At 33.6% G+C, this 27,418-nt stretch overlaps 1 protein-coding gene across 1 annotated transcript in view; it reads left to right on the plus strand.

The window, feature by feature from the left end:
* Positions 1–593: 593 nt before the first annotated feature.
* LOC139860556 (uncharacterized) overlaps positions 594–27,418 on the plus strand; it is a 49,168-nt gene continuing 22,343 nt past the window's right edge. Inside the window, exon 1 of the mRNA XM_071849306.1 lies at positions 594–1,158. Coding sequence (XP_071705407.1) covers positions 594–1,158 — 565 coding nt within the window. The remainder of the gene's footprint in view (positions 1,159–27,418) is intronic.

A 27,418-nucleotide genomic window follows, 5' to 3' on the forward strand; every position in this document is an offset into this window, starting at 1 on the left:
AATGGACTGGTTCAGTGGGTCTGGGCCTGTTCTGGGTGACGGGCCTGCTGGGGGGTCTGTGGGCCAACTCACGGCCGAAGTAGCTGGTGGGTTAGAGGAAACATTTAGTGAAAAGGAAATTTAGGAAGCAATTAAGGAATGTGGTGGTTCAAAGGCTCCGGGTCCCGACGGTTTCAATCTAAGTTTCTACAAAAAATATTGGGATTTAATCAAAAGCGATCTTTCGAATGCAATCAACTCTTTTTGGGATAAGGGTGAATTCTCCAATGGTTGCAATGCGTCATTTATTACTCTTATTCCCAAGAAGACGGATCCAATGTCTCTAAATGAATACCAGCCGATTAGCTTGATTGGGAGTTACTACAAAATAGTCACAAAATTGTTATCAAATCACCTTCGTAAAGTAGTAGTTCCAAAACTTGTGGGCCATGAGCAAAGCGCTTTTATAAAAGGTAGGAATATTTTAGACGGAGCTTTAATCGCAAACGAAACTCTAGATTTTTTTAAAAAGAACACGTTCGAAAAGTCTCATTTTCAAGGTGGACTTTGAGAAAGCGTTCGATTGTTTGAGTTGGGAATTTATTTTAGAAGTGATGGAATTTATGGGGTTTGGTGTTCGGTGGCGTCACTGGATTCTTTCTTGTCTTAAATCGACCCCAATTTTGGTTCTAGTTAATGGCTCCCTAACTAGTGAGTTTAAGTTGGAAAGAGGTGTGCGACAAGGAGACCCACTTTCTCCTTTTCTTTTTATTCTTACGGCCGAAGGTCTTAATGCACTTACTAAAGCCGCGGTTAACTCGAATCTTTTTGTTGGTTCCGAAATTGGAAGTGATAAAATTTGTGTCTCACATCTTCCATACGCGGATGATACAATTTATTTTGTAGAATGGAGTTCACAAAACTTTCGGAACTTGATGAAACTCCTTAAATATTTTGAACTAACTTCGGGCCTTAAAGTTAACTATAAAAAGAGTAAATTATATGGTGTGGGAGTTAATAATTGTGAAGTCGAGACTATGGCAAAACAATTAGGGTGTGATTTTGATACATTGCCATTTGAATATCTTGGGTTACCAATTGGGTCAAAATCAAATAAAATAAGTAGTTGGGAACCGGTTATCGAAAAGTTCACAAAAAGGCTTTCAGATTGGAAAGCAGGTATGATGTCGATTAGTGGGCGCCTAACTCTTGTTAAATCGGTGCTAAATAGTCTTCCGCTGTACTTCTTCTCACTCTTCCGTGGCCCGATGTGCGTGATCAAAAAACTCGAGAGTGTGAGACGTAATTTTTTTAGGGCGGGACGGGGAATGACTCAAAAATTTCTTGAGTCAAATTAGAGGAGGTTCTTTTACATTTGATTCTTCATTATTATTAGGTGAGTCAATGGGACTTGTTCTAGAGGTAGACATCTATCACATAATATCAAACGCGTTAAGAGATTAATATATCACATAATATTCACATGTTAAAAATATATAGTTTCCAACAAAATTTGTTAAGCAATCATTTTTCAAGTAAACACGGTCGAAGTCCAGACTCACTAATGCATCCGAACAAACTCGATAAGACACACTAATGCAAAATTCTGATTCTCTAAGACCAACGCTCGGATACCAACTGAAATGTTCCGTTCTTATTGATTAAAAACGTTCCATATTAATTGATTTCGTTGCGAGGTTTTGACCTCTATATGAGACGTTTTTCAAAGACTGCATTCATTTTAAAACAAACCATAACCTTTATTTCATCAATAAAGGTTTAAAAAGCTTTACGTAGATTATCAAATAATGATAATCTAAAATATCCAGTTTACACATGACTATTACATAATGGTTTACAATACAAATATGTTACAACGAAATAAGTTTCTTGAATGTAGTTTTTACACAATATCATACAAGCATGGACTCCAAATCTTGTCCTTATTTAAGTATGCGACAGCGGAAGCTCTTAATAATCACCTGAGAATAAACATGCTTAAAACGTCAACAAAAAATGTTGGTGAGTTATAGGTTTAACCTATATATATCAAATCGTAACAATAGACCACAAGATTTCATATTTCAATATACATCCCATACATAGAGATAAAAATCATTTATATGGTGAACACCTGGTAACCGACATTAACAAGATGCATATATAAGAATATCCCCATCATTCCGGGACACCCTTCGGATATGATATAAATTTCGAAGTACTAAAGCATCCGGTACTTTGGATGGGGTTTGTTAGGCCCAATAGATCTATCTTTAGGATTCGCATCAATTAGGGTGTCTGTTCCCTAATTCTTAGATTACCAGACTTAACAAAAAGGGGCATATTCGATTTCGATAATTCAACCATAGAATGTAGTTTCACGTACTTGTGTCTATTTTGTAAATCATTTATAAAACCTGCATGTATTCTCATCCCAAAAATATTAGATTTTAAAAGTGGGACTATAACTCACTTTCACAGATTTTTACTTCGTCGGGAAGTAAGACTTGGCCACTGGTTGATTCACGAACCTATAACAAATATGTACATATATATCAAAGTATGTTCAAAATATATTTACAACACTTTTAATACATTTTGATATTTTAAGTTCATTAAGTCAGCTGTCCTCGTTAGTAACCTACAACTAGTTGTCCAAAGTTAGATGTACAGAAAAAATTGATATATATTATCTTGAATCAATCCACGACCCAGTGTATACACGTCTCAGGCTAGATCACAGCTCAAAGTATATATATTTTTGGAATCAACCTCAACCCTGTATAGCTAACTCTCACATTACTGCATATAGAGTGTCTATGGTTGTTCCAAATAATATATACACATGGGTCGATATGATATGTCAAAACATTTGCATACGTGTCTATGGTATCTCAAGATTACATAATATATTAGAATACATGTATAATACAATATAAGTTAGCTAGGATATGATTAATATAGATTTGTTACCAATTTTCACGTAGCTACAACAAGAAAAATTATCCAATCTTGTTTTACCCATAACTTCTTCGTTTTAAATCCGTTTTGAGTGAATCAAATTGCTATGGTTTCATATTGAACTATATTTTATGAATATAAACAGAAAAAGTGTAGGTTTATAGTCGGAAATATAAGTTACAAGTCATTTTTGTAAGAGGTAGTCATTTCAGTCGAAAGAACGACGTCTTGATGACCATTTTGAAAAACATACTTCCACTTTGAGTTTAATCATGATTTTTGGATATAGTTTCATGTTCATAAGAAAAATCATTTCCCAGAAGAACAACTTTTAAATCAAAATTTATCATAGTTTTTAATTAACTAACCCAAAACAGCCCGCGGTGTTACTACGACGGCGTAAATTCGGTTTTACGGTATTTTTTGTGTTTCCATGTTTTAAATCATTAAGTTAGCATATCATATAGATATAGAACATGTGTTTAGTTGATTTTAAAAGTCAAGTTAGAAGGATTAACTTTTGTTTGCGAACAAGTTTAGAATTAACTAAACTATGTTCTAGTGATTACAAGTTTAAACCTTCGAATAAGATAGCTTTATATGTATGAATCGAATGATGTTATGAACATCATTACTACCTCAAGTTTTCTGGATAAAGCTACTGAAAATGAGAAAAATGGATCTAGCATCAAAGGATCCTTGGATGGCTTGAAAGTTCTTGAAGCAGAATCATGACACGAAAACAGTTCAAGTAAGATTTTCACTCGAAATAAGATTGTTATAGTTATAGAAATTGAATCAAAGTTTGAATATGGGTATTAACTTGTATTAGAAAGATATATTACTATAAATAAGAAAGATTTCTTGAGGTTGGATGATCACTCTACAAGATTGGAAGTAAGCTAGCAAACTTGGAAGTATTCTTGATTTTATGAAACTAGAACTTGTAGAATTTATGAAGAACGCTAAGAACTTGAAGATAGAACTTGAGAGAGATCAATTAGATGAAGAAAATTGAAGAATGAAAGTGTTTGTAGGTGTTTTTGGTCGTTGGTGTATGGATTAGATATAAAGGATATGTAATTTTGTTTTCATGTAAATAAGTCATGAATGATTACTCATATTTTTGTAATTTTATGAGATATTTCATGCTAGTTGCCAAATGATGATTCCCACATGTGTTAGGTGACTCACATGGGCTGCTAAGAGCTGATCATTGGAGTGTATATACCAATAGTACATACATCTAAAAGCTGTGTATTGTACGAGTACGAATACGGGTGCATACGAGTAGAATTGTTGATGAAACTGAACGAGGATGTAATTGTAAGCATTTTTGTTAAGTAGAATTATTTTGATAAGTTTATTGAAGTCTTTCAAAAGTGTATGAATACATATTAAAACACTACATGTATATACATTTTAACTGAGTCGTTAAGTCATCGTTAGTCGTTACATGTAAGTGTTGTTTTGAAACCTTTAGGTTAATGATCTTGTTAAATGTTGTTAACCCAATGTTTATAATATCAAATGAGATTTTAAATTATTATATTATCATGATATTATGATGTACGAATATCTCTTAATATGATATATATACATTAAATGTCGTTACAACGATAATCGTTACATATATGTCTCGTTTGAAAATCATTAAGTTAGTAGTCTTGTTTTTACATATGTAGTTCATTATTAATATACTTAATGATATGTTTACTTATCATAATATCATGTTAACTATATATATAACCATATATATGTCATCATATAGTTTTTACAAGTTTTAACGTTCGTGAATCACCGGTCAACTTGGGTGGTCAATTGTCTATATGAAACCTATTTCAATTAATCAAGTCTTAACAAGTTTGATTGCTTAACATGTTGGAAACACTTAATCATGTAAATAACAATTTCATTTAATATATATATAAACATGGAAAAGTTCGGGTCACTACAGTACCTACCAGTTAAATAAATTTCGTTCCGAAATTTTAAGCAGTTGGAGGTGTTGACGTATCTTCTGGAAATAAATTCGGGTATTTCTTCTTCATCTGATCTTCTCGTTCCCAGGTGAACTCGGGTCCTCTACGAGCATTCCATCGAACTTTAACAATTGGTATCTTATTTTGCTTAAGTCTTTTAACCTCACGATCCATTATTTCGACGGGTTCTTCGATGAATTGAAGTTTTTCGTTGATTTGGATTTCATCTAACGGAATAGTGAGATCTTCTTTAGCAAAAAATTTCTTCAAATTCGAGACGTGGAAAGTGTTATGTACAGTCGCGAGTTGTTGAGGTAACTCAAGTCGGTAAGCTACTGGTCCGACACGATCAATAATCTTGAATGGTCCGATATACCTTGAATTTAACTTCCCTCGTTTACCAAATCGAACAACGCCTTTCCAAGGTGCAACTTTAAGCATGACCATCTCTCTAATTTCAAATTCTATATCTTTTCTTTTAATGTCAGCGTAGCTCTTTTGTCGACTTTGGGCGGTTTTCAACCGTTGTTGAATTTGGATGATCTTCTCGGTAGTTTCTTGTATTATCTCCGAACCCGTAATCTGTCTATCCCCCACTTCACTTCAACAAATCGGAGACCTGCACTTTCTACCATAAAGTGCTTCAAACGGCGCCATCTCAATGCTTGAATGGTAGCTGTTGTTGTAGAAAAATTCTGCTAACGGTAGATGTCGATCCCACTGTTTCCGAAATCAATAACACATGGTCGTAGCATGTCTTCAAGCGTTTGTATCGTCATTTCGCTCTGCCCATCAGTTTGTGGATGATAGGCAGTACTCATGTCTAGACGAGTTCCTAATGCTTGCTGTAATGTCTTCCAGAATCTTGAAATAAATCTGCCATCCCTATCAGAGATAATAGAGATTGGTATTCAATGTCTGGAGACGACTTCCTTCAAATACAGTCGTGCTAACTTCTCCATCTTGGCAGGAAGTGTGCTGATTTGGTGAGACGATCAACTATTACCCAAATAGTATCAAAACCACTTGCAGTCCTTGGTAATTTAGTGATGAAATCCATGGTAATGTTTTCCCATTTCCATTCCGGGATTTCGGGTTGTTGAAGTAGACCTGATGGTTTCTGATGCTCAGCTTTGACCTTAGAACACGTCAAACATTCTCCTACATATTTAGCAACATCGGTTTTCATACCCGGCCACTAAAAATGTTTCTTGAGATCCTTGTACATCTTCCCCGTTCCAGGATGTATTGAGTATCTGGTTTTATGAGCTTCTCTAAGTACCATTTCTCTCATATCTCCAAATTTTGGTACCCAAATCCTTTCAGCCGTATACCGGGTTCCGTCTTCCCGAATATTAAGATGCTTCTCCGATCCTTTGGGTATTTCATCCTTTAAATTTCCCTCTTTTAAAACTCCTTGTTGCGTCTCCTTTATTTGAGTAGTAAGGTTATTGTGAATCATTATATTCATAGATTTTACTCGAATGGGTTCTCTGTCCTTCCTGCTCAAGGCGTCGGCTACCACATTTGCCTTCCCCAGGTGGTAACGAATTTTAAAGTCATAATCATTCAACAATTCAATCCACCTACGCTGCCTCATATTCAGTTCTTTCTGATTAAATATGTGTTGAAGACTTTTGTGGTCGGTATATATAATACTTTTGACCCCATATAAGTAGTGCCTCTAAGTCTTTAATGCAAAAACAACCGCGCCTAATTCCAAATCATGCGTCGTATAATTTTGTTCGTGAATCTTCAATTGTCTAGACGCATAAGCAATCACCTTTGTTCGTTGCATTAATACACAACCGAGACCTTGCTTTGATGCGTCACAATAAATTACAAAATCATTATTCCCTTCAGGCAATGACAATATAGGTGCCGTAGTTAGCTTTTTCTTCAATAACTGAAATGCTTTCTCTTGTTCATCCTTCCATTCAAATTTCTTCCCTTTATGCGTTAATGCAGTCAAGGGTTTTGCTATTCTGGAAAAGTCTTGGATGAACCTTCTGTAGTAACCAGCTAGTCCTAAAAACTGGCGTATGTGTTTCGGAGTTTTCGGGGTTTCCCACTTTTCAACAGTTTCTATCTTTGCCGGATCCACCTTAATACCTTCTTTGTTCACTATGTGACCGAGGAATTGAACTTCTTCCAACCAAAATGCACACTTTGAAAACTTAGCGTACAATTCTTCCTTCCTCAATACTTCTAACACCTTTCTCAAACGTTCACCGTGTTCTTGGTCATTATTTGAGTAAATAAGTATGTCATCAATGAAAACAATGACAAACTTGTCAAGGTATGGTCTACACACTCAGTTCATAAGGTCCATGAACACAGCTGGTGCATTAGTTAAACCAAACGGCATGACCATAAACTCGTAATGACGGTAACGTGTTCTGAAAGCAGTCTTTGGAATATCATCTTCTTTCACCCGCATTTGATGATACCCGGAACGTAAGTCAATCTTTGAATAAATAGACGAGCCTTGTAGTTGATCAAATAAGTCATCGATTCTCGGTAGTGGGTAGCGGTTCTTGATGGTAAGTTTGTTCAACTCTCGGTAGTCGATACACAACCTGAACGTACCATCTTTCTTCTTGACAAACAAAACAGGAGCTCCCCACGGTGATGTGCTTGGTCGAATGAAACCACGCTCTAAAAGTTCTTGTAATTGGCTTTGCAGTTCTTTCATCTCGCTGGGTGCGAGTCTGTAAGGATCACGAGCTATTGGTGCAGCTCCTGGTACAAGATCTATTTGAAATTCAACGGATCGATGTGGGGGTAATCCCGGTAATTCTTTCGGAAATACATCGGGAAATTCTTTTGCGACGGGAACATCATTGATGCTCTTTTCTTCAGTTTGTACTTTCTCGACGTTTGCTAGAATATCATAGCAACCTTTTCTTATTAGTTTTTGTGCCTTCAAATTACTAATAAGATGTAGCTTCGTGTTGCCCTTTTCTCAGTACACCATTAAGGGTTTTCCTTTTTCTCGTATAATGCGAATTGCATTTTTGTAACAAACGATCTCTGCTTTCACTTCTTTCAACCAGTCCATACCGATTATCACATCAAAACTCCCTAACTCTACTGGTATCAAGTCAATCTTAAATGTTTCGCTAAACAGTTTAATTTCTCGATTCCGACATATATTATCTGCTGAAATTAATTTACCATTTACTAATTCGAGTAAAAATTTACTATCCAAAGGCGTCAATGGACAACTTAATTTAGCACAAAAATCTCTACTCATATAGCTTCTATCAGCACCCAAATCAAATAAAACGTAAGCAGATTTATTGTCAATAAGAAATGTACCCGTAACAAGCTCCGGGTCTTCCTGTGCCTCTGCCGCATTAATATTGAAAACTCTTCCACGGCCTTGTCCATTCGTGTTCTCCTGGTTCGGGCAATTTCTAATAATGTGGCCCGGTTTTCCACATTTATAACAAACTACATTGGCATAACTTGCTCCGACACTACTTGCTCCGCCATTACTCGTTCCGACACCATTTGTTCCTTTCGTTCTGTTAACCCCTAGTCCGTAGACCTCACACTTCATCGCGCTATGACCATTTCTTTTACACTTGTTGCAAAATTTGGTGCAGAACCCCGAGTGATGCTTTTCACACCTTTGGCATAGCTGCTTCTGATTGTTGTTGTTGTTGTTGTGGTTATTATTGTTGTTGGGATGATTGTTGTAGTTGTTGTTGTTGTTGTTGTTGTTGTTGGGCCGTTTGTTGTAGTTGCGATTGATGTTGCGATTGTTGGGATAGTTGTTGCGATTATTGTTGTAATTGCTGTTGTTGTTGTATTGGTGATTCTTATCACCGTTTTCCTCCCACTTTCTTTTGACTTGCTTCACATTGGCCTCTTCAGCAGTCTGTTCTTTAATTCTTTCTTCAATCTGGTTCACTAGTTTGTGAGCCATTCTACATGCCTGTTGTATGGAGGCGGGCTCGTGTGAACTTATATCTTCTTGGATTCTTTCCGGTAATCCTTTCACAAACGCGTCGATCTTCTCTTCCTCATCTTCGAACGCTCCCGGACACAATAGGCATAATTCTGTGAATCGTCTTTCGTATGTGGTAATATCAAATCCTTGGGTTCGTAACCCTCTAAGTTCTGTCTTGAGCTTATTGACCTCGGTTCTGGGACGGTACTTCTCGTTCATCAAGTGCTTGAATGCTAACCACGGTAGTGCGTAAGCATCATCTTGTCCCACTTGCTCTAGATAGGTATTCCACCATGTTAACGCAGAACCTGTGAAGGTATGCGTAGTGTACTTCACTTGTCCTCTTCAGTACACTTACTTATGGCAAACACCGATTCGACCTTTCGGTCTACCGTTTCAATCCGATCGGTCCTTCAGTTCTATCAAATTCCAAAGGTTTGCAGGCAGTGAATTCTTTGTAGGTGCATCCTACACGATTTCCTGTACTGCTAGATCCAAGGTTATTGTTGGTATGTAGCGCAGCCTGTACTACGGCTATGTTTGAAGCAAGAAAGGCACGAAATTCCTCTTCGCTCATATTCAAGGTGTGTCGAGTAGTCGGTGCCATTTCCTTCAAAATAGTCAAATGAAACGAGTTAATCATATAGAATATCAAGAGTAGTCAATAGTATTTCGTAGCGTAATATAAACTTATTTATAAAAGCTCTTTCTTCATATTAGCGTTTTATACTCTTTAATTCGGGTAGTACCTACCCGTTAAGTTCATACTTAGTAGCTAACATACCATTTCAACTACTACAATTCTATATGAAAAACTAATCACAAAAACAAAAAAAAATAAACATATATCATATTCAAGCCTTTATATAATAACTTGCAAACTTACAATACCGCTATTTTACATATAGCATGAAATATAGCACATAAAACTTTGATACAAAGTAGTTGCGAAGATAATTCTAGTTAATAAATAAGGCGTTCAGCAAAGGCAATAAAGACACGTAATTCATACGTCCAGAAACAAGTCATGCATTCTGATTTTACTAATACCACTTCCCATCCTTGGTTTTGTTGAACATAACCGTTGTGACCGATAGTAAGACAATGTGTTGTAACGTCGTCAAAAGGATGAAGGTTACGTAATTACCAACAGTCTCGTAATAACCTAAAAACCTCATTTCTTACCCCAATTACCGACTCCGTCACTTGTGGGAACGTTTTGTTTAATAGTTGTAGCCCGATGTTCTTGTTCTCACTTTGGTGAGGAGCGAACATTACTAACCCGTAAGCATAACATGCTTCTTTATTTTGCATGTTAGCTGCTTTTTCTAAATCACGAAGTCCTATATTCGGATATATTGAGTCAAAATAATTTCTTAACCCGTTGCGTAAAATAGCATTTGGGTTCCCCGCAATATATGCGTCAAAGTAAACACATCGTAACTTATGAATTTCCCAATGTGATATCCCCCATCTTTCGAACGAAAGCCTTTTATAAACCAAGGCATTCTTGGAACGTTCTTCGAATGTCTTACAAACTGATCTCGCCTTAAATAGTTGTGCCGAGGAATTCTGACCGACTCTAGATAAGATTTCATCAATCATGTCTCCGGGTAGGTCTCTTAAAATATTGGGTTGTCTATCCATTTTGTGTTTTTATATTGTAAAATAGACAAGAGTTAGATTCATAAAAAAAATACTTGTTAATACAAGCAATTTTTACATATATCATAAAGCATAAGCACACTATATTACATATATTACACCACACGAATACAACTATCTTATTCCAACTCGCTCGTTTCTTCTTCTTCGGTTTTGGTTCGTTTTGCCAAGTTTCTAGGGATATATGATGTTCCCCTAATACGAGCCGTCGTTTTCCACATTAGTTTAGAAAAACCTGGTGGTTTAGAGGTTCCCGGGTTATTGTCACAACTTAAGAAATACGGGTGTTGACGATACATATAAAGTTCATCGGGTTTGGAATCAAATTTCTCTATTTTTATGCCCTTTCCCTTATTGTTCTCTTTTGCCTTATTAAATTGTGTTGGGGTAATTTCTATAACATCATCGGAATCCTTGTCGGGATCCGATTCATAGGAGAATTGGTAATCCTCCCAATACTTTGCTTCCTTGGCGGAAACACCATTGACCATAATTAACTTTGGTCGGTTGGTTGAGGATATTCTTCTACTTAACCGTTTTATTATTTCCCCCACTGGTTCTATTTCTTCTTCCGGTTCCGATTCTTCTTCCGGTTCCGATTCTTCTTCCGGTTCCGACTCTTCTTCTGGTTCCTCTTCGGGAACTTGTGAATCAGTCCATGAATCATTCCAATTTACATTTGATTCTTCACTATTATTAGGTGAGTCAATGAGACTTGTTCTAGAGGTAGACATCTATCACATGATATCAAACGCGTTAAGAGATTAATATATCACATAATATTCACATGTTAAAAATATATAGTTTCCAACAAAATTTGTTAAGCAATCATTTTTCAAGTAAACACGGTCGAAGTCTAGACTCACTAATGCATCTTAACAAACTTGATAAGACACACTAATGCAAAATTCTGATTCTCTAAGACCAACTCTCGGATACCAACTGAAATGTCCCGTTCTTATTGATTAAAAATGTTCCATATTAATTGATTTCGTTGCGAGGTTTTGACCTCTATATGAGACGTTTTTCAAAGACTGCATTCATTTTAAAATAAACCATAACCTTTATTTCATCAATAAAGGTTTAAAAAGCTTTACGTAGATTATCAAATAATGATGATCTAAAATATCCAGTTTACACATGACTATTACATAATGGTTTACAATACAAATATGTTACAACGAAATAAGTTTCTTGAATGTAGTTTTTACACAATATCATACAAGCATGGACTCCAAATCTTGTCCTTATTTAAGTATGCGACAGCAGAAGCTCTTAATAATCACCTGAGAATAAACATGCTTAAAAGGTCAACAAAAAATGTTGGTGAGTTATAGGTTTAACCTATATATATCAAATCGTAACAATAGACCACAAGATTTCATATTTCAATATACATCCCATACATAGAGATAAAAATCATTCATATGGTGAACACCTGGTAACCGACATTAACAAGATGCATATATAAGAATATCTCCATTATTCCGGGACACCCTTCGGATATGATATAAATTTCGAAGTACTAAAGCATCCGGTACTTTGGATGGGGTTTGTTAGGCCCAATAGATCTATCTTTAGGATTCGCGTCAATTAGGGTGTCTGTTCCCTAATTCTTTGATTACCAGACTTAATAAAAAGGGGCATATTCGATTTCGATAATTCAACCATAGAATGTAGTTTCACGTACTTGTGTCTATTTTGTAAATCATTTATAAAACCTGCATGTATTCTCATCCCAAAAATATTAGATTTTAAAAGTGGGACTATAACTCACTTTCACAGATTTTTACTTCGTCGGGAAGTAAGACTTGGTCACTGGTCGATTCACGAACCTATAACAAATATGTACATATATATCAAAGTATGTTCAAAATATATTTACAACACTTTTAATACATTTTGATGTTTTAAGTTCATTAAGTCAGCTGTCCTCGTTAGTAATCTACAACTAGTTGTCCAAAGTTAGATGTACAGAAAAAAATTGATATATATTATCTTGAATCAATCCACAACCCAGTGTATACACGTCTCAGGCTAGATCACAACTCAAAGTATATATATTTTTGGAATCAACCTCAACCCTGTATAGCTAACTCCCACATTACTGCATATAGAGTGTCTATGGTTGTTCCAAATAATATATACATATGGGTCGATATGATATGTCAAAACAATTGCATACGTGTCTATGGTATCCCAAGATTACATAATATATTGGAATACATGTATAATACTGTGACGATCACTCCAAATCCATATGGACGAACACATCATTCATTGATTTCATTGCGAGGTATTTGACCTCTATATGATACGTTTTGTAAACATTGTTTTCTTTTGAAAAGGCACACCATAGATGAATATTTAAATCAAAGGTTTTCGACATCTAATGATTTCTACATATAGACAATCACCATAAATAATAGTTTACAATAGTACTTCCATTGACAATGCAGTCAAAATAAGATACATGGTGATGATTTGGTGAATGCAACGTTTCCTTGAAAAATATGTCATGTAAGACTCCATGCACATAGCTTGTCTAACATCTAAGCAAACAGCGGAAGACTTCTAGGAAACCTGAGAATAAACATGCTAACAAGTGTCAACACAAAGGTTGGTGAGTTCATAGTTTTAATGTTTCGTATAATCTGTATATAAAGATGGATCACAAGATTTCAGTTGTTTCATCCAGAAACGTTTATCAAAATATTCTACGAAATTGACAACCCTGGTAACTAAACTTAACGTATATATAATTTGTACCCTTTGTATAATCATCTTAATAATACACGCAAACCAACGTGTACGCTTCTCAAATAGCATACGTCCGTTAAAAGGCTAGTGCTCTAGCTCGGACGGGGATATCAAGCCCTATGGATCCATATACTACTACTCGCGCCCACCAGTTCTTATAACTGGCAGTTACTAGTTACCAAAGCTAAGGGATTTTTGGTTCAAACTCAGTGTAGAATTTAGTATGTACTTGTATCCATTGTGTTTAAAATAAAGTGCATGTATTCTCAGCCCAAAAATATATATTGCAAAAGCAATTAAAAAGGGAGCAAATGAAACTCACGCATATAAATATTGTAAATCAGTTTATAAAGCATTTTCATGTATTCTCAGCCCAAAAATGTAGAGAGTAAAAGGGATCATATGAAACTCACCTTAGCAGCATATAAAGTCGTTCACCAAAATGTGATCGAAACACGGATTACCAAATAACCGTAGATTTCAACGTATCAATATTGAGATTCAATATCGTAGGAAAGTACGTAGACGCAACGGAGATGATAAACACTAGGTTTGATTCACAAATATACCCCCAAACTTTACCTATAATCTCCTTGGCAATAACCCATAATTTCCTTAGCTCTATCCCGCTTGAAAACCATTTTGAAAGTGACACGCTCATGACCTCGTCGTAGTATTTTCTGTATAATACGAATTAATAATAATACTACTAATAATAATAAGATTAATAATAATATTAATCTTAATAATAATAATAATAATAATAATAATAATAATAATATAATTAATAAATATTTATACGAGTGTAATATGTATGTGTGTAAATAAAATGAACTGACTTAGGCTGAATTTATAGATCCTGACTTGTCCCAGCCCTCCATGCGATCGCATGGGTCTGAGGCACAATGGCCATGCGATCGCATGGCCTCTTTTTCCAGCTCGGGTTTGTTTAACTTCTTCCTCGTCGACATATTTTTATATTATATATATATATATATATATATATATATATATATATATATATATATATATATATATATATATATATATATAATATTTATATATATATAATATATTTAATTTATATTATTAATTATATATTATATTTAATTCACATGCATAGTTGACTTGAACTTTTTGTTCCGATGACTCGTACGTTTACGCTCGACTTATGTCCCGCTTCCGGTTTCTCGAGCGCATTTTCGTACGCTTAGAAAACTCGTATTTTATGTTTTGTGACACGTACCTTTGTCTAAATATAACCTTAAATTATCTATAAACTATATCACTAGAATTGTAACTTATACACTTGAGTGTTTTGGTCATTTACTTCTATAAATCATCGTCTCGCTATTTGTTAATATATATATATATATATATAATACATACATTTTCATTTTGAAATAGTGTTTTACTGTAGTAAAGTTACTGTATCAAAGTCAATTTTTACTTTAGCAATTCACTGTAGCAAAGTCAATTTCACTGTAGCAAATAGTGATTTTTGAAAACACTATAGCATTTTGGGTACTGTAGCAATTTGAAAATACTGTAGCAAATTAGTGTTTTACTAGTTCATCTTAAACGTTTTAGTTCACTTATCTAAATATCAATCGAATTAACAAACGAATGTTACTATCGTTTACTAAATAACTTGAAATTATATATATGTATATATCTTTCTTTGATATACATAGATCAGTTTTTAAATACACATTGAAAGTTATTTATAATTAATTTTAATAATAAATATTTCAACCTATAATATATATTCAATTAGATATTTAAACCAATAAGTCTAATGTACGGTATCAAACAATTAATACATTGTTATTTTTTTTCAAGTTATAGTATATATGTATCTATTTACATATAATTGCTCGCGAATCGTCGAAAACAACCGAAGGGTATTTAAATATATAAAAGTAGTTCAAAAATTTTGAGATTCAGTTTTACAGAATTTGCTTATCGTGTCGGAAATGTTAATCATACAAAGATTAAGTTTAAATTTGGTCAGAAATTTCCGGGTCATCACAGTACATACCCGTTAAAGAAATTTCGTCCCGAAATTTGAGTGAGGTCATCATGGCTAACAATAAAAATGTTTTAATGACGAATATGAGTTGATAATAGAGTTTTATCTATGTTTGAATAATATGGATAAAATAATCCAATTACTCGAAGCGTATGAGAGAAGTTATCGTAATCAAGTGAAATGGAGAATAGAGATGCGTCTTATCTCTTGATGTAGTAACAATTGATTTCCGGATTTTAAGGAATAGAAAATCTTCATAATCTAAATAAGATTTGATTCTTCAGAATTTGCGGAAATTAGGATTTTCTTTGATTAAATGCGTAATCTGCCTCGATTGCTATGTCTGATATTTCGCTTATAAATTGACCACTTCCGTTTCATTTATTTTCACCATTCCTATAATCTTCTTCCTTATTTCATACTTACAAAAGATTTGTGAAAATGCTTCATCCAGTTCCGATTCTTGATATTTTCTTGGCTATCATATCATTCATTCTCCTTTTTCATCTGCCACCAGAGGAGGTTATCTTCTTCTACTATTACCTTGGGGTTATATTGTTTTTCATTCTCCTGTGTCTTTATATTGCTATACGTATTGATATACACGGTTTGTCATTTCGGGGTTATTTTCGGGCTTCATATTTTCCATTATATTTTGGAGCTTCATGCTTTCGTTCTCTTCCTGACTTTAAGTCAAGCGAATAATGGTCCAGAATTTGTAGCTATACAGTTCGGAATGAACATAGTTAATGTTCTAAGAAAGAAATTGTAATGGCACGATATTGATTTGTCAAATTACCAGAATATCTGGAAAAGACCGAATCATCAAGAAAAATATTTTCTTGATATGTTTAGAGGTTAAATAGAATGAAAGAGTTATGTAACATGGTTCATGATGAGGGTATGATCTGTGAACCTTTATCACGTTCCATTAGAAACTCAGCATGACTTACTGTAATATAATCACGTTGATCAAGTGTCATTATATTATACTAACTCATGCTTCAGCTCCCAACACCACTTCCAAAATATTCATATTTTAAACTTGAAAGTTTCAGAATTTAGAAACTAAAATAGTTTCTTTTATGATGTAACACAGATATCGCAAGGAGAAAATTGATTTCTGATACGAATGATTATGAAATTATCTCCAGAAATATGGAGGATATTTATAATGAAAGATACGATGATATCTTAGAATTTCTAATATCAGAGGATGATGAAGAATATTGTCCTCAAGGGTTTAGATTCGGAAGCAAGGTATTCGTTAATGGCTTCAGTAAATACTGAATCTTTTAGATTCTTTGAAGGCAGGTTTCGTCCTTGCGATTTATCCACAACCTCCTTCATACTTTGCTCAATCCGTTTTTCAGTTCCAAACTTTCTCTTTTTCTGAGCTTTGCCAGCACACTATCCTTTATCATCAAACTTTTTACTGTTAAGGTCGTTTACAGTTTTTGCTGCTTCATCAGCATTTTTCAAGATTTCGAGAACTAGTTCGTAGTTTAAGGTGTTCTTCAGAAACTTCACATTCGAAATCTGTAAATCTAGAAGATCGATGTTATCTATATATAACTGTTGTCGTAGAAAATGCTGCGAGATTCAAAATACTGATTGTTAATTCCCGATAGTTGTAATGGCAATTACCATTACAAGATGTGGATGAGTACATGATATGGTTTCAATGAACAATTATAATGGTTTTTCGGAGAGACTTTACGTCACAGATTATTGAATTTGCTGGTACCTTTACTGTTAATGTGATGCAACATGAAAGGTTCCCCAGTAACAAAAACGTATATGCCAAAGTTACAAGTCTGAAAGGTCGTCGTTGACTGGTTGAACGGTTGATAATACTGGATACTTTTGAAAAGGAATTGCAAAGTTATTTTTGGTAAAAACAATGCTAAAGGATCTTGCACAGATTTAAAGTCAAAGTATAGCTTTGAAAGATGTAGAGATCTAAGAATGATGTCACCCGTTAAATCTTGACTTGGATTTTGATCCGTCAATATCAGAATATGTAATTGAATTTGTATGGAAATGATTGTATATCGCTGTGAGCATAGTTAATAATTTTTGAATCAAAGTTGAAGAATGTACAATATAACATATTAATTGTGAACTTATATATTTCCCAGGAATTACCTACCCGTTAAAGATTTCACAAGTAATATTTTGTACAAAAGAATTTTCATTACAGTCTTTATGAAAATATATGTATGTATATTTCTTCAGATGTAATACGGATTTAATGAGTTAATATCATATTAAGCTCATTTGATTTTCAGCTTGACTTAGAAATGATTAATCTCTAAAATATTAAAGATTACATAATCTTTGCGGAGTTTTTCACTAATGAAATCAACACTTCATTATTTATTCTTATTGATATTCCTCGATGAAGGATGTTGGTGCTCGTGGAATTTTTGTTAACCTTACAAGACACAGATGATGTTTTCTGGAAAGTTTCAAGTATATCGAAATTGAAAATGTAAAATTAATCATGTAATTGATTAATACACTTGGTTTATTATGAAATGGAATTCATTGGGTTTAAACAGAGATTGTAGTTAACGAAGGTTAAGTTGTTAACGAAGGATGTACATCATAGCATATTAGTAATATGAATTTAACCGAGTAGTATTTACCCTTTTTCAATTCATACTTAATAGCTTAGTACGAAAAGATTTATGATGGTTTTAAAATATATATAAGATATACATATAAATTCTTCAGAGGGAATGAGTTAATATTTTATAACTCATTGATACAAATATACGCGTTGTTGACTTGTAATAATATCCACGGTGCTTTCTTGAACTGGCGGAGCTTGTGATGTTAGAGGTGCTGATGATTCTAATGATGTTGACAGCACTGACTGTGCTGGTGAGGCTAAGGGTACTATTGATGTTGTTGGTAAAACAAGTCTAGCTTGTACCTTACGCATCATTCTTGTCAGGGTTTCTATTCTTCCTTCTATTCATCTGATTTACGGTTAGAACTGAGATAAATAATCTCTAAGATTTTAGAGATTACATAATCGCCTTAGAATATTTCTTCGATGAAGTTATGAATCAATACTTCATCATTTATTGTTGTTGGCACTCCTTGGTATTTACGGTGCGTATGATGGTGATATCCGAAGTACAGTTTTTAGATGTGATATTGAGGTGTGGGATGCGGATGTGGTTGTTAGTGGTGGTAATGGTACTGTTGTTGTTGATGATGGTGGTACTGGTTATGCTGCTGGTGTTGCTGCTGGTATTTGTAACCTTCGCACCATATTCTCCAAAGCCACTAACCGAGCGCGAAGCTCGTTGACTTCTTCTATTATACCGGGATGATCGGTGGTTCGGAGGAGCGGATGAATAAGATTTAGAATGTGAGATAGTATATAATCATGACTAGATACTCTGGAAATGAGAGAGAAAATGGTATTACGAACAGGTTCGCCAGTAAGTGCTTCAGGTTCTTCGCCAAGAGGGCAATGTGGTGGATGGAAGGGATCGCCTTCTTCTTGTCTCCAATGACTAAGTAAGCTACGAACCCATACCCAATTCATCCAGAATAGATGATGGCTAATTGGTTGATCCATTCCGGTTACACTGTCTTCGGAGTTCAGGTGAATATCCATATCGGAATAGCTGTCGGAATTTAAGGAATTTGAACTAGATACGTGATCCATCTTGTATAATTAGAGAGATGATTTTTGATATGAAATAGATTATAGAATTTAGATTGGTACTCTTCAATACATAATTTACATATGTATATATAATACCAAAATCCCGTAAATTACGGAGAAATTTTTGAAAGATGGCAGTCAAAGTTTACTGTAATAGATATGCCAAGATATGAATTTTGTCGGTACACTATCTATGCAGTAAATGAAGTATGATGTGTCTAGACTTAGGAATGATAAGCAAGTAATTTCCGACAAGAAATGATAAGCAAAACTTTTAACATGCAGACACGGTCGATGTGATGACCCGGGAAATTCCGTTCAAATTTAAACTTAATCTTTAAATGATCTTTGACACGATAAGCAAAGTCGGTTATGTTAAGTCTCAAAAATTTTGAACTGTTTTATATATTCAATTGACCTTCGACTGTTCTCGACGATTCACGAACAACTAATTGTAACTAGATATGTATATAGATATATATAAATAAATATATTTATATTATAACTTGAACTGATATTTATCTATTGAATGAAATTTTTGTTATAAATAATTATGTAAAATAAAATACTAAGTAATGAAATTATTATATATACATATATGAATAATAATATTAAAGTTATTTGTTTTAATATATATATATATACATATATATATATATATATATATATATATATATATATATATATATATATATATATATATATATAATTAGTAAAGTCATTTATGTAATAAAACTTGTTATTTATAATATATATATATACATATGTATAGTATATTGAAAATGAATAATTTCGGGCCTAATTAGTAAACGTCAGTAATACTCGGTTGACGTTTCGTTAGTTTTAATATAAAAATAATACATGTTCATGATGGATCGAAATAAAAGTTGAACTGTAAATCGATTACGAAGATGTTAGATTTGTTAAAAATATTTTTACCTTTTTAAGTTTAAATATTAGTACTCCGTACACATAAATTGGAACATAAAATAAATAATTATCGAACCTTTTTGATCAGGTTTCAAACAGTTAATGAGTGAAATAATTAAATATAATTAATCTAAGAATTTGGGATTTTTAGGAACACTTTTATACGTTAACTGTTTAGCAATGGACAAGCTTCGAGAAACTGTCGGTAGAAGCAAACAAGAAGCTGGCTGCTTCACTGTTCTTTTCAATTTACATGTTAAAGTAATTTATTATTATATTATGATCTATTCTATGACTTACATATTTATATTCTATATTTATATACCTATATGCACATATATGTAAGGGTGATCCAGAGAATGATAAAACCACACCAAAGCAATCACCAATACCATGCACGATCAACCACCACCACCTCTCTCCTCACCACCGTCCACCACTAAAAACAACCATCATTATCTTCCTTCTTCGTTTATTTCCTTTCCTCTTGATTGAATGAATATCATAAACCCACCTCTCTCCTCACCACCGTGACACCACGGTTCCACCACCAAACACCCGTCACCACCTACAATCACCTCCCCTTCTCTCTTCTCTCCATCTTGTTCTTTCTCCTTCTGTTGTAAGACACGAACCTCTCTCTCTCTCTCTCTATTTGTATTTTTTTTTCTTCTCTATGGATCGTTGTAAACCCGGGATCAAGGACAATCATCACCACCAACACCTTGAAACTATCATGAGACCACCATCACCAACCACCGCCATCTGCCGCCTGTACAGCCGACAACACCCACCACCGTAAAACCCATATAAAAAAAAACTTGCAACTTGTAATATTAATTACGGTTGTTTCACTATTTCTGTTATAACCGAACCAACTCCCACGTCACCATCATTTTGTGCTGCTGCTATATCCTGTCAAGGGTTACGAAGTGGAGGAATCACGAAGAAGATGTATAATGATGAATGGTGACAAGTGATTATGAATGATAACGATGATGATGTTGTTATTATGGTGGCGACGGTGATGTTATAATGAGGATGATATTACGATGAGATGATGCTGAGTTGATGACGATGAAGTGATTATTATGATGAATAAGGATGATGATGATGCGGTAATGATGATGTTGATGATGAGATTTTGATGATGACTCGAAGATGATGATAGTTTCGATGATGAGCAAGGAAGATGAAGATGATGGTGATGACGAATGAATTATATGAAGATGGAAAGGATGATGACGATGGTGTACGATATAGATGATGACGATGGTTAAGATGAACGATGATGTTAATGAAGTAAATTAGTTTTGATGATGATGAATAGTTATGGGTTTTGTTGAGGAAGACAATAAATAGTGACGAGTTATATATATTTAAGATTTATATAATATCATAAACGAGCTAGTAGCTCGATGGTTTTGGAGGTGGGATGATGAGTGAGAGGTCCCTGGATCGAACCTAGCCGGCTGCCTATAGTTTTTTTTTAATCATTAATAGAAACTGTTGGGCCACTACACTTCGTTTTTCTGTTGGGTTGTTGAAGTGGGCTACGACCCAATTATCAAGCTGATTAATACCAGGCCAGCGGTTAATATGATTAATACGGGAATTAATTCAAGAAAGATACATTGGAGTAGTGGTTATGGGTGTTTTAGAAAAGCGAGAGGTCTTGGGTTCGAGCCTAACATGATGCATTTTTTTTAGAGGTCTCTAAGGTAGTTTTATTATTGATTTTATTATTATTATTATTATTATTATTATTATTATTATTATTATTATTATTATTATTATTATTATTATTATTATTATTATTATTATTATTATTATTATTATTATTATTATTATGAAAATAATACCAGTTATTATTATTTTCACTAGTATTAGTATAGTATAGTATTAAATTATTATCATTAATATTATTATTATGCACATTACTTATAAAAATATCTGCTTATAACAAACTATCGGTTCTAAATAAAGAACTAAACATATAATTATAAATATACTAATATAACAAAATGAATATAAAAATCATTTTTTTAATGAATATATATATATATATATATATATATATATATATATATATATATATATATATATATATATATATATATATATATATATATATATATATATATATATAATTGTTAGATTACAAGAATACGTTTTAATATATATACAAATGGTATATGTTCGTGAATCCGAGGCCAACCCTGTAATTGTTCAATGTCGTCATATGTATTTTTACTACAAAATACATTAGGTGAGTTTTCATTACTCCCTTTTCATATATATTTTTGGGACTGAGAATACATGCGCTGCTTTTATAAATGTTTTACGATATAGACACAAGTAATCAAAACTACATTCTATGGTTGAATTATCGAAGTCGAATATGCCCCTTTTTATTAAGTCTGGTAATCTAAGAATTAGGGAACAGACACCCTAATTGACGCAAACTCTAAAGATAGATCTATCGGGCCCAACAAGCCCCATCCAAAGTACCGGATGCTTTAGTACTTCGAAATTTATATCATCTCTGAAAGAGGATCCCGGAATGATGGGGATATTCTTATATGCATATTGTGAATGTCGGTTACCAGGTGTTCAATCCATATGAATGATATTTTTGTCTCTATGCATGGGACGTATGTTTATGAGAAATGGAAATATGAAATCTTGTGGTCTATTAAAATCATGAAATGATTATTTATGTTAAACTAATGAACTCACCAACCTTTTGGTTGACACTTTAAAGCATGTTTATTCTCAGGTACGAAAGAAATCTTCCGCTGTGCATTTGCTCATTTTATAGATATTACTTGGATTCATTCATGGCATATTTCAAAAGACGTTGCATTCGAGTCGTCGATTTCATCAAGATTATTATTAAGTCAATTATAGTTGGATATATTATGACGTCAACTTTCGATGTAATGAAAGATTGTCTTTTCAAAAACGAATGCAATGTTTGTAAAATGTATCATATAGAGGTCAAGTACCTCGCGATGTAATCAACTGTTGTGAATCGTTTATAATCAATATGGACTTCGTCCGGATGGATTAAGACGGGGCACTACAGTTGGTATCAGAGCGGTGGTCTTAGCGAACCAGGTCTTGCATTAGTATGTCTAACTGATAGTCGTTAAGATGCATTAGTGAGTCTGGACTTCGACCGTGTCTTCATGTCAAAAGTTTTGCTTATCATTCGTGTCAAAAATTACCTGCTTATCATCCTTAGGGAATCATTTGCTTATCTTTCTTAGTCTAGACACGTTTTACTGCATTGACTGTATGAATAGTGTATAGACAAAATTCATATCTTAGCGTATCTGTTACTGTAACTTTACCTGACAACTTCTGTAGATTCCTCCGTAACATATGGGATGTTAGTATTATATATGCAAATGTGAATTATGTATTGCAGGGTACTAATCTACATTCTATAATCTATTTCTTATCGAAAATCCGTCATCTGATCGTACGAGATGAATCCTGCAACCAGTTCGAGTCCCTCAGATTTCGATAGCTATCCCGACAGTTATTCCGACATCTATTCCGACATGGATACTCACCTAAGCTCCGAGAGCGATGTCACCAGAATGAATCAATTAATCAGCTATTCCCAATTCATCTGATGCATTCGTAGTCGACTTAATTAATGGAAACGCGCAGAATGCAATCCCTTCCACCAACCAAATTCACCTCTTAATAATGAACCTGAAGCGTTTACCGGCGAACCTGTTCGAGACACCATTTTCAGTCTCATTTCCAGGGTAACTCGAAAAGATTATATTCTATCCACAATTCTGAACTTTATTCATCCGCTCATTCTGACCGACAATCATCCCGGAGTAATCGAAGAAGTCAACGAGCTTCGCGCTCGAGTAATCAATTTGGAGAACATGGTGCAAAACTTACCAGCTTCAGCAACATCACCGACACCAATAGTACCATCAGTAACAGCACCTGTATCATCAACAATCCTTGCCTCAATATCACATTCAGTACCTCGAGTACAATCATCGTTCTATGTATCGTTCTACATCAATTATCTTCGTTCTTCACGGCAATTATGTAATCTATAATATTTTAGAGATTATGTATTCTAGTTATAACGGTAAATGAAATGAGATTAATATTATATTAACTCATTGAATCTATGATTACATCTGAAGAAAATATATATGAAAGTATATTTTCATAAAGATTGTAATTAAAAATTCTTTCGTACAAACTGTTAATGGTGAAAATATTTTAACGGGTAGGTAATACCCGAGGAATATTCAGATTTCACATTAATAAGTTACAATGTACATTCTTCGAAGCTGATTCAACAGTCGTTTACTATCCTACTTACATTCACAGATATACGAATCTGTTCACCACAGAATAACCTTTTTCATTCAAATTTCATATTTGGATTTGACCTATCAGAATCCAACAAGTGGCATAATGAAGAAAACATTAGACAAAATAAAATTTGTTAGAAACAAACAAATTAATTAAGAGAAATTTTGTTAAGAATCCACGCTAACTGTTCCTAGCTAACTGTTCCTAGCTAACTGTTAATTCCGTATTACATTTTAATTATCGCAATTTAATTATCGCAATTTATTTTATCGCAATTTTAATTCTCGCAATTTTATTTATCGTCATTTAATTTCTGTTATTTACTTTATGCACTTTATTTATCGTTATTTAAATTCTGTTATTTATTTTACGCACTTTAAATATCGGGACACGTATACAAGGTTTTGACATATCATATCGACGCATCTATATATATTATTTGGATTCACCATAGACACTTTATATGCAGTAATGATCGAGTTCTCTATACAGGGTTGATGTTGATTCTATAATAATATATATACTTTGAGTTGTGATCGAGTATGAGACATGTACACGGGTCACGGTACGTATTAATTAATTCGAATATTATATATTAAATTATATATGAATTATTGGACTATCAACTATGGACTAATAACATTGGACAATTAAAATGAATTAAAATATTGATTATAATATATGAAACTAAACAATTCTTCAAGTTGCCACTTGATTTCATCTTAAACCTCATTTGTATCTTGACGATTCCAATCTGCGTTCAAACATTTCATGATTCCTGAAAACATCTCAATCGAGAGGATGAACCAACCGCACTTCATCTACATAAGAAGAGATTGATGCATATAGTTATGCACTTGAAAACTCTCGGAACCTGAGTAAACATTTAACACGTATCTGTGATAGCTCCTTTAGCGTTGTTATTACCAAAAATAATTTTGCAATCCCTCTCCAAATTAGCCAATTTTGTCACAGCTCTAGCAAATCAACTTCGACTCTTCGTTTGAAACAACCTTATTATAACTTTGATATATATGCGTGCTCTTTTATTGTTACAGGGGAACCTTTCATATTCCACCGTGTTACCATCAGCGTTTAATCATCTAAAAACAGAATTCTCTTGAAAACCACTTCGGAATGATAACCGATGATTCAGATATCGTAGCATTAAATGCAGAGGAAACAGAAAAATTTTAGATAGTCTAAACGGCCAAAAGTTTGATGATAAAGAAAGGAGTGTTAGGAACGCTCGATAGAAAATTGGGTATTGAAAAACATATTGAGCTACCCATGGAGGAGACTAAGGACAAATACAAGGACCAAATCCTATATTCAAAGGATTCAGGTAATTCTGGATCCGTTGAAATCTTTAGAGAATATCTTGCTCTGAAGTCATGTTAAAATCTGGCGAAAAATCTTTCTCCATCAACCATCGAGCTTAGAAATTCTAAAATATCATCATCAATATCTTCGATATTTCTGAGGATATTTTCATAAATATTCTCGTCCGAAATTATATACCTCCTCGTGCTTCCTGTGTATCATTATATTGGAAACATTCAATAGAAAATTTAGTACCGAAAAGCGGATTATGAAAAACTATGAAGGAAGCCGTGGACAAGCCACAAAGAATAAGTTTGACTTCAAAGAATCCAAATGATTCTATTTCTGATGAAATCTTTAGTGTATACCTTGCTTCCGAATCTAAACCCTTACGGATAAATATTCTTCATCATCCATCGATATTAGAATTTCCAAGATATCATCGTATCTTTCATTATAAATATCCTCCATATTTCTGAAGATATTTTCATAACTATTCTTATCTAAAAGCATTAATCTCTTCATGATATTAGTGTTACATCATATAGAAACTGTTAGTTTCAATATTCTGTAAACTTTCGAGCTTAAAATATGAATGTTATTGAAGTTATGTTGGGAACTGATGCATGAGTTAGTATAACATAATGACACTTGATCAACGTGATTATATTACAGTAATTCATGCTGAGTTTCTAATGGAACGTGATGATTCACAGATCATAACGTCATCATGTGCCATGTTACACGACTCTTACATTCTGTCTAATTTATAAACATATCAAGAACCTATTTTTCTTGATAGTTTTATCTTCCCTTGAATTCTGGTAATTTGACAAGTCAAATTGTGCTATTACCATTTCTTTCTTAGGACATTAACAATGTTCATTCCGAAACTTATATCTGCGAATTCTGGACCATTACAAGAGATGCCCAATCGTAAGAAAAAGAAATGAAGGGACAAAGCTCTGAAATAGAAATAGGAGGGAGTATTAACTGGGGATGACAATGATTATAGAAAACATGAGCAAGGACTTCGAAGTATAAGGGAAGATATAAAGCCCGATAACAACACATAAACTACAAACCGTGTATATCAATGTTTATCGCAACATAAAGACACGGGAGAATTAAAAACACTATAACCCCAAGAGTGAAGTAGAAGAAAGCAGATTCCTCCGATGGAAGTTGGAAAAAGAGAATGATTGTTGTGATAGTAAGGATGAGGACAAGGATCAGAACTGGATTAAGCATTTTCAAAATCTTTTGGATGTATGAAACAAGAAGGAAAGTATAAGAATGGTGAGAAAAATGGAACGGAAGAGTTTAATTTATAATGGGAACATCAGACAGAGTAATCGAGATAGATCACCGTATTTAATTATAGAGATCTTAATTTCCTTATTTGTCGAAGAATCAAATCTTTTAGATTTCGAAGATTTTCTTTAAATCCCTTGAATTCTGGAATTCAACTCTCTACGTCAAAAGTTAAAACGAAACTTCATTTATTCATTTTCCTCTTTTGTGATAGCTTCATTCATGCTCTTCGAATAATCAAATTATTTTATCTGTATTATTCAATAATGATATAACTCTATTTATCAGCTCATATTCTTCAGGAAAACATATTTATTGTTAGCCATGATGACCTCACTCAAATTTCGGGACGAAATTTCTTTAACGGGTAGGTACTGTGATGACCCGGGAAATTCCGTTCAAATTTAAACTTAATCTTTAAATGATCTTTGACACGATAAGCAAAGTCGGTTATGTTAAGTCTCAAA

This window comes from Rutidosis leptorrhynchoides, chromosome 7 (genome assembly GCF_046630445.1).
Source record: "Rutidosis leptorrhynchoides isolate AG116_Rl617_1_P2 chromosome 7, CSIRO_AGI_Rlap_v1, whole genome shotgun sequence".
Classification (NCBI taxonomy): domain Eukaryota; kingdom Viridiplantae; phylum Streptophyta; class Magnoliopsida; order Asterales; family Asteraceae; genus Rutidosis; species Rutidosis leptorrhynchoides.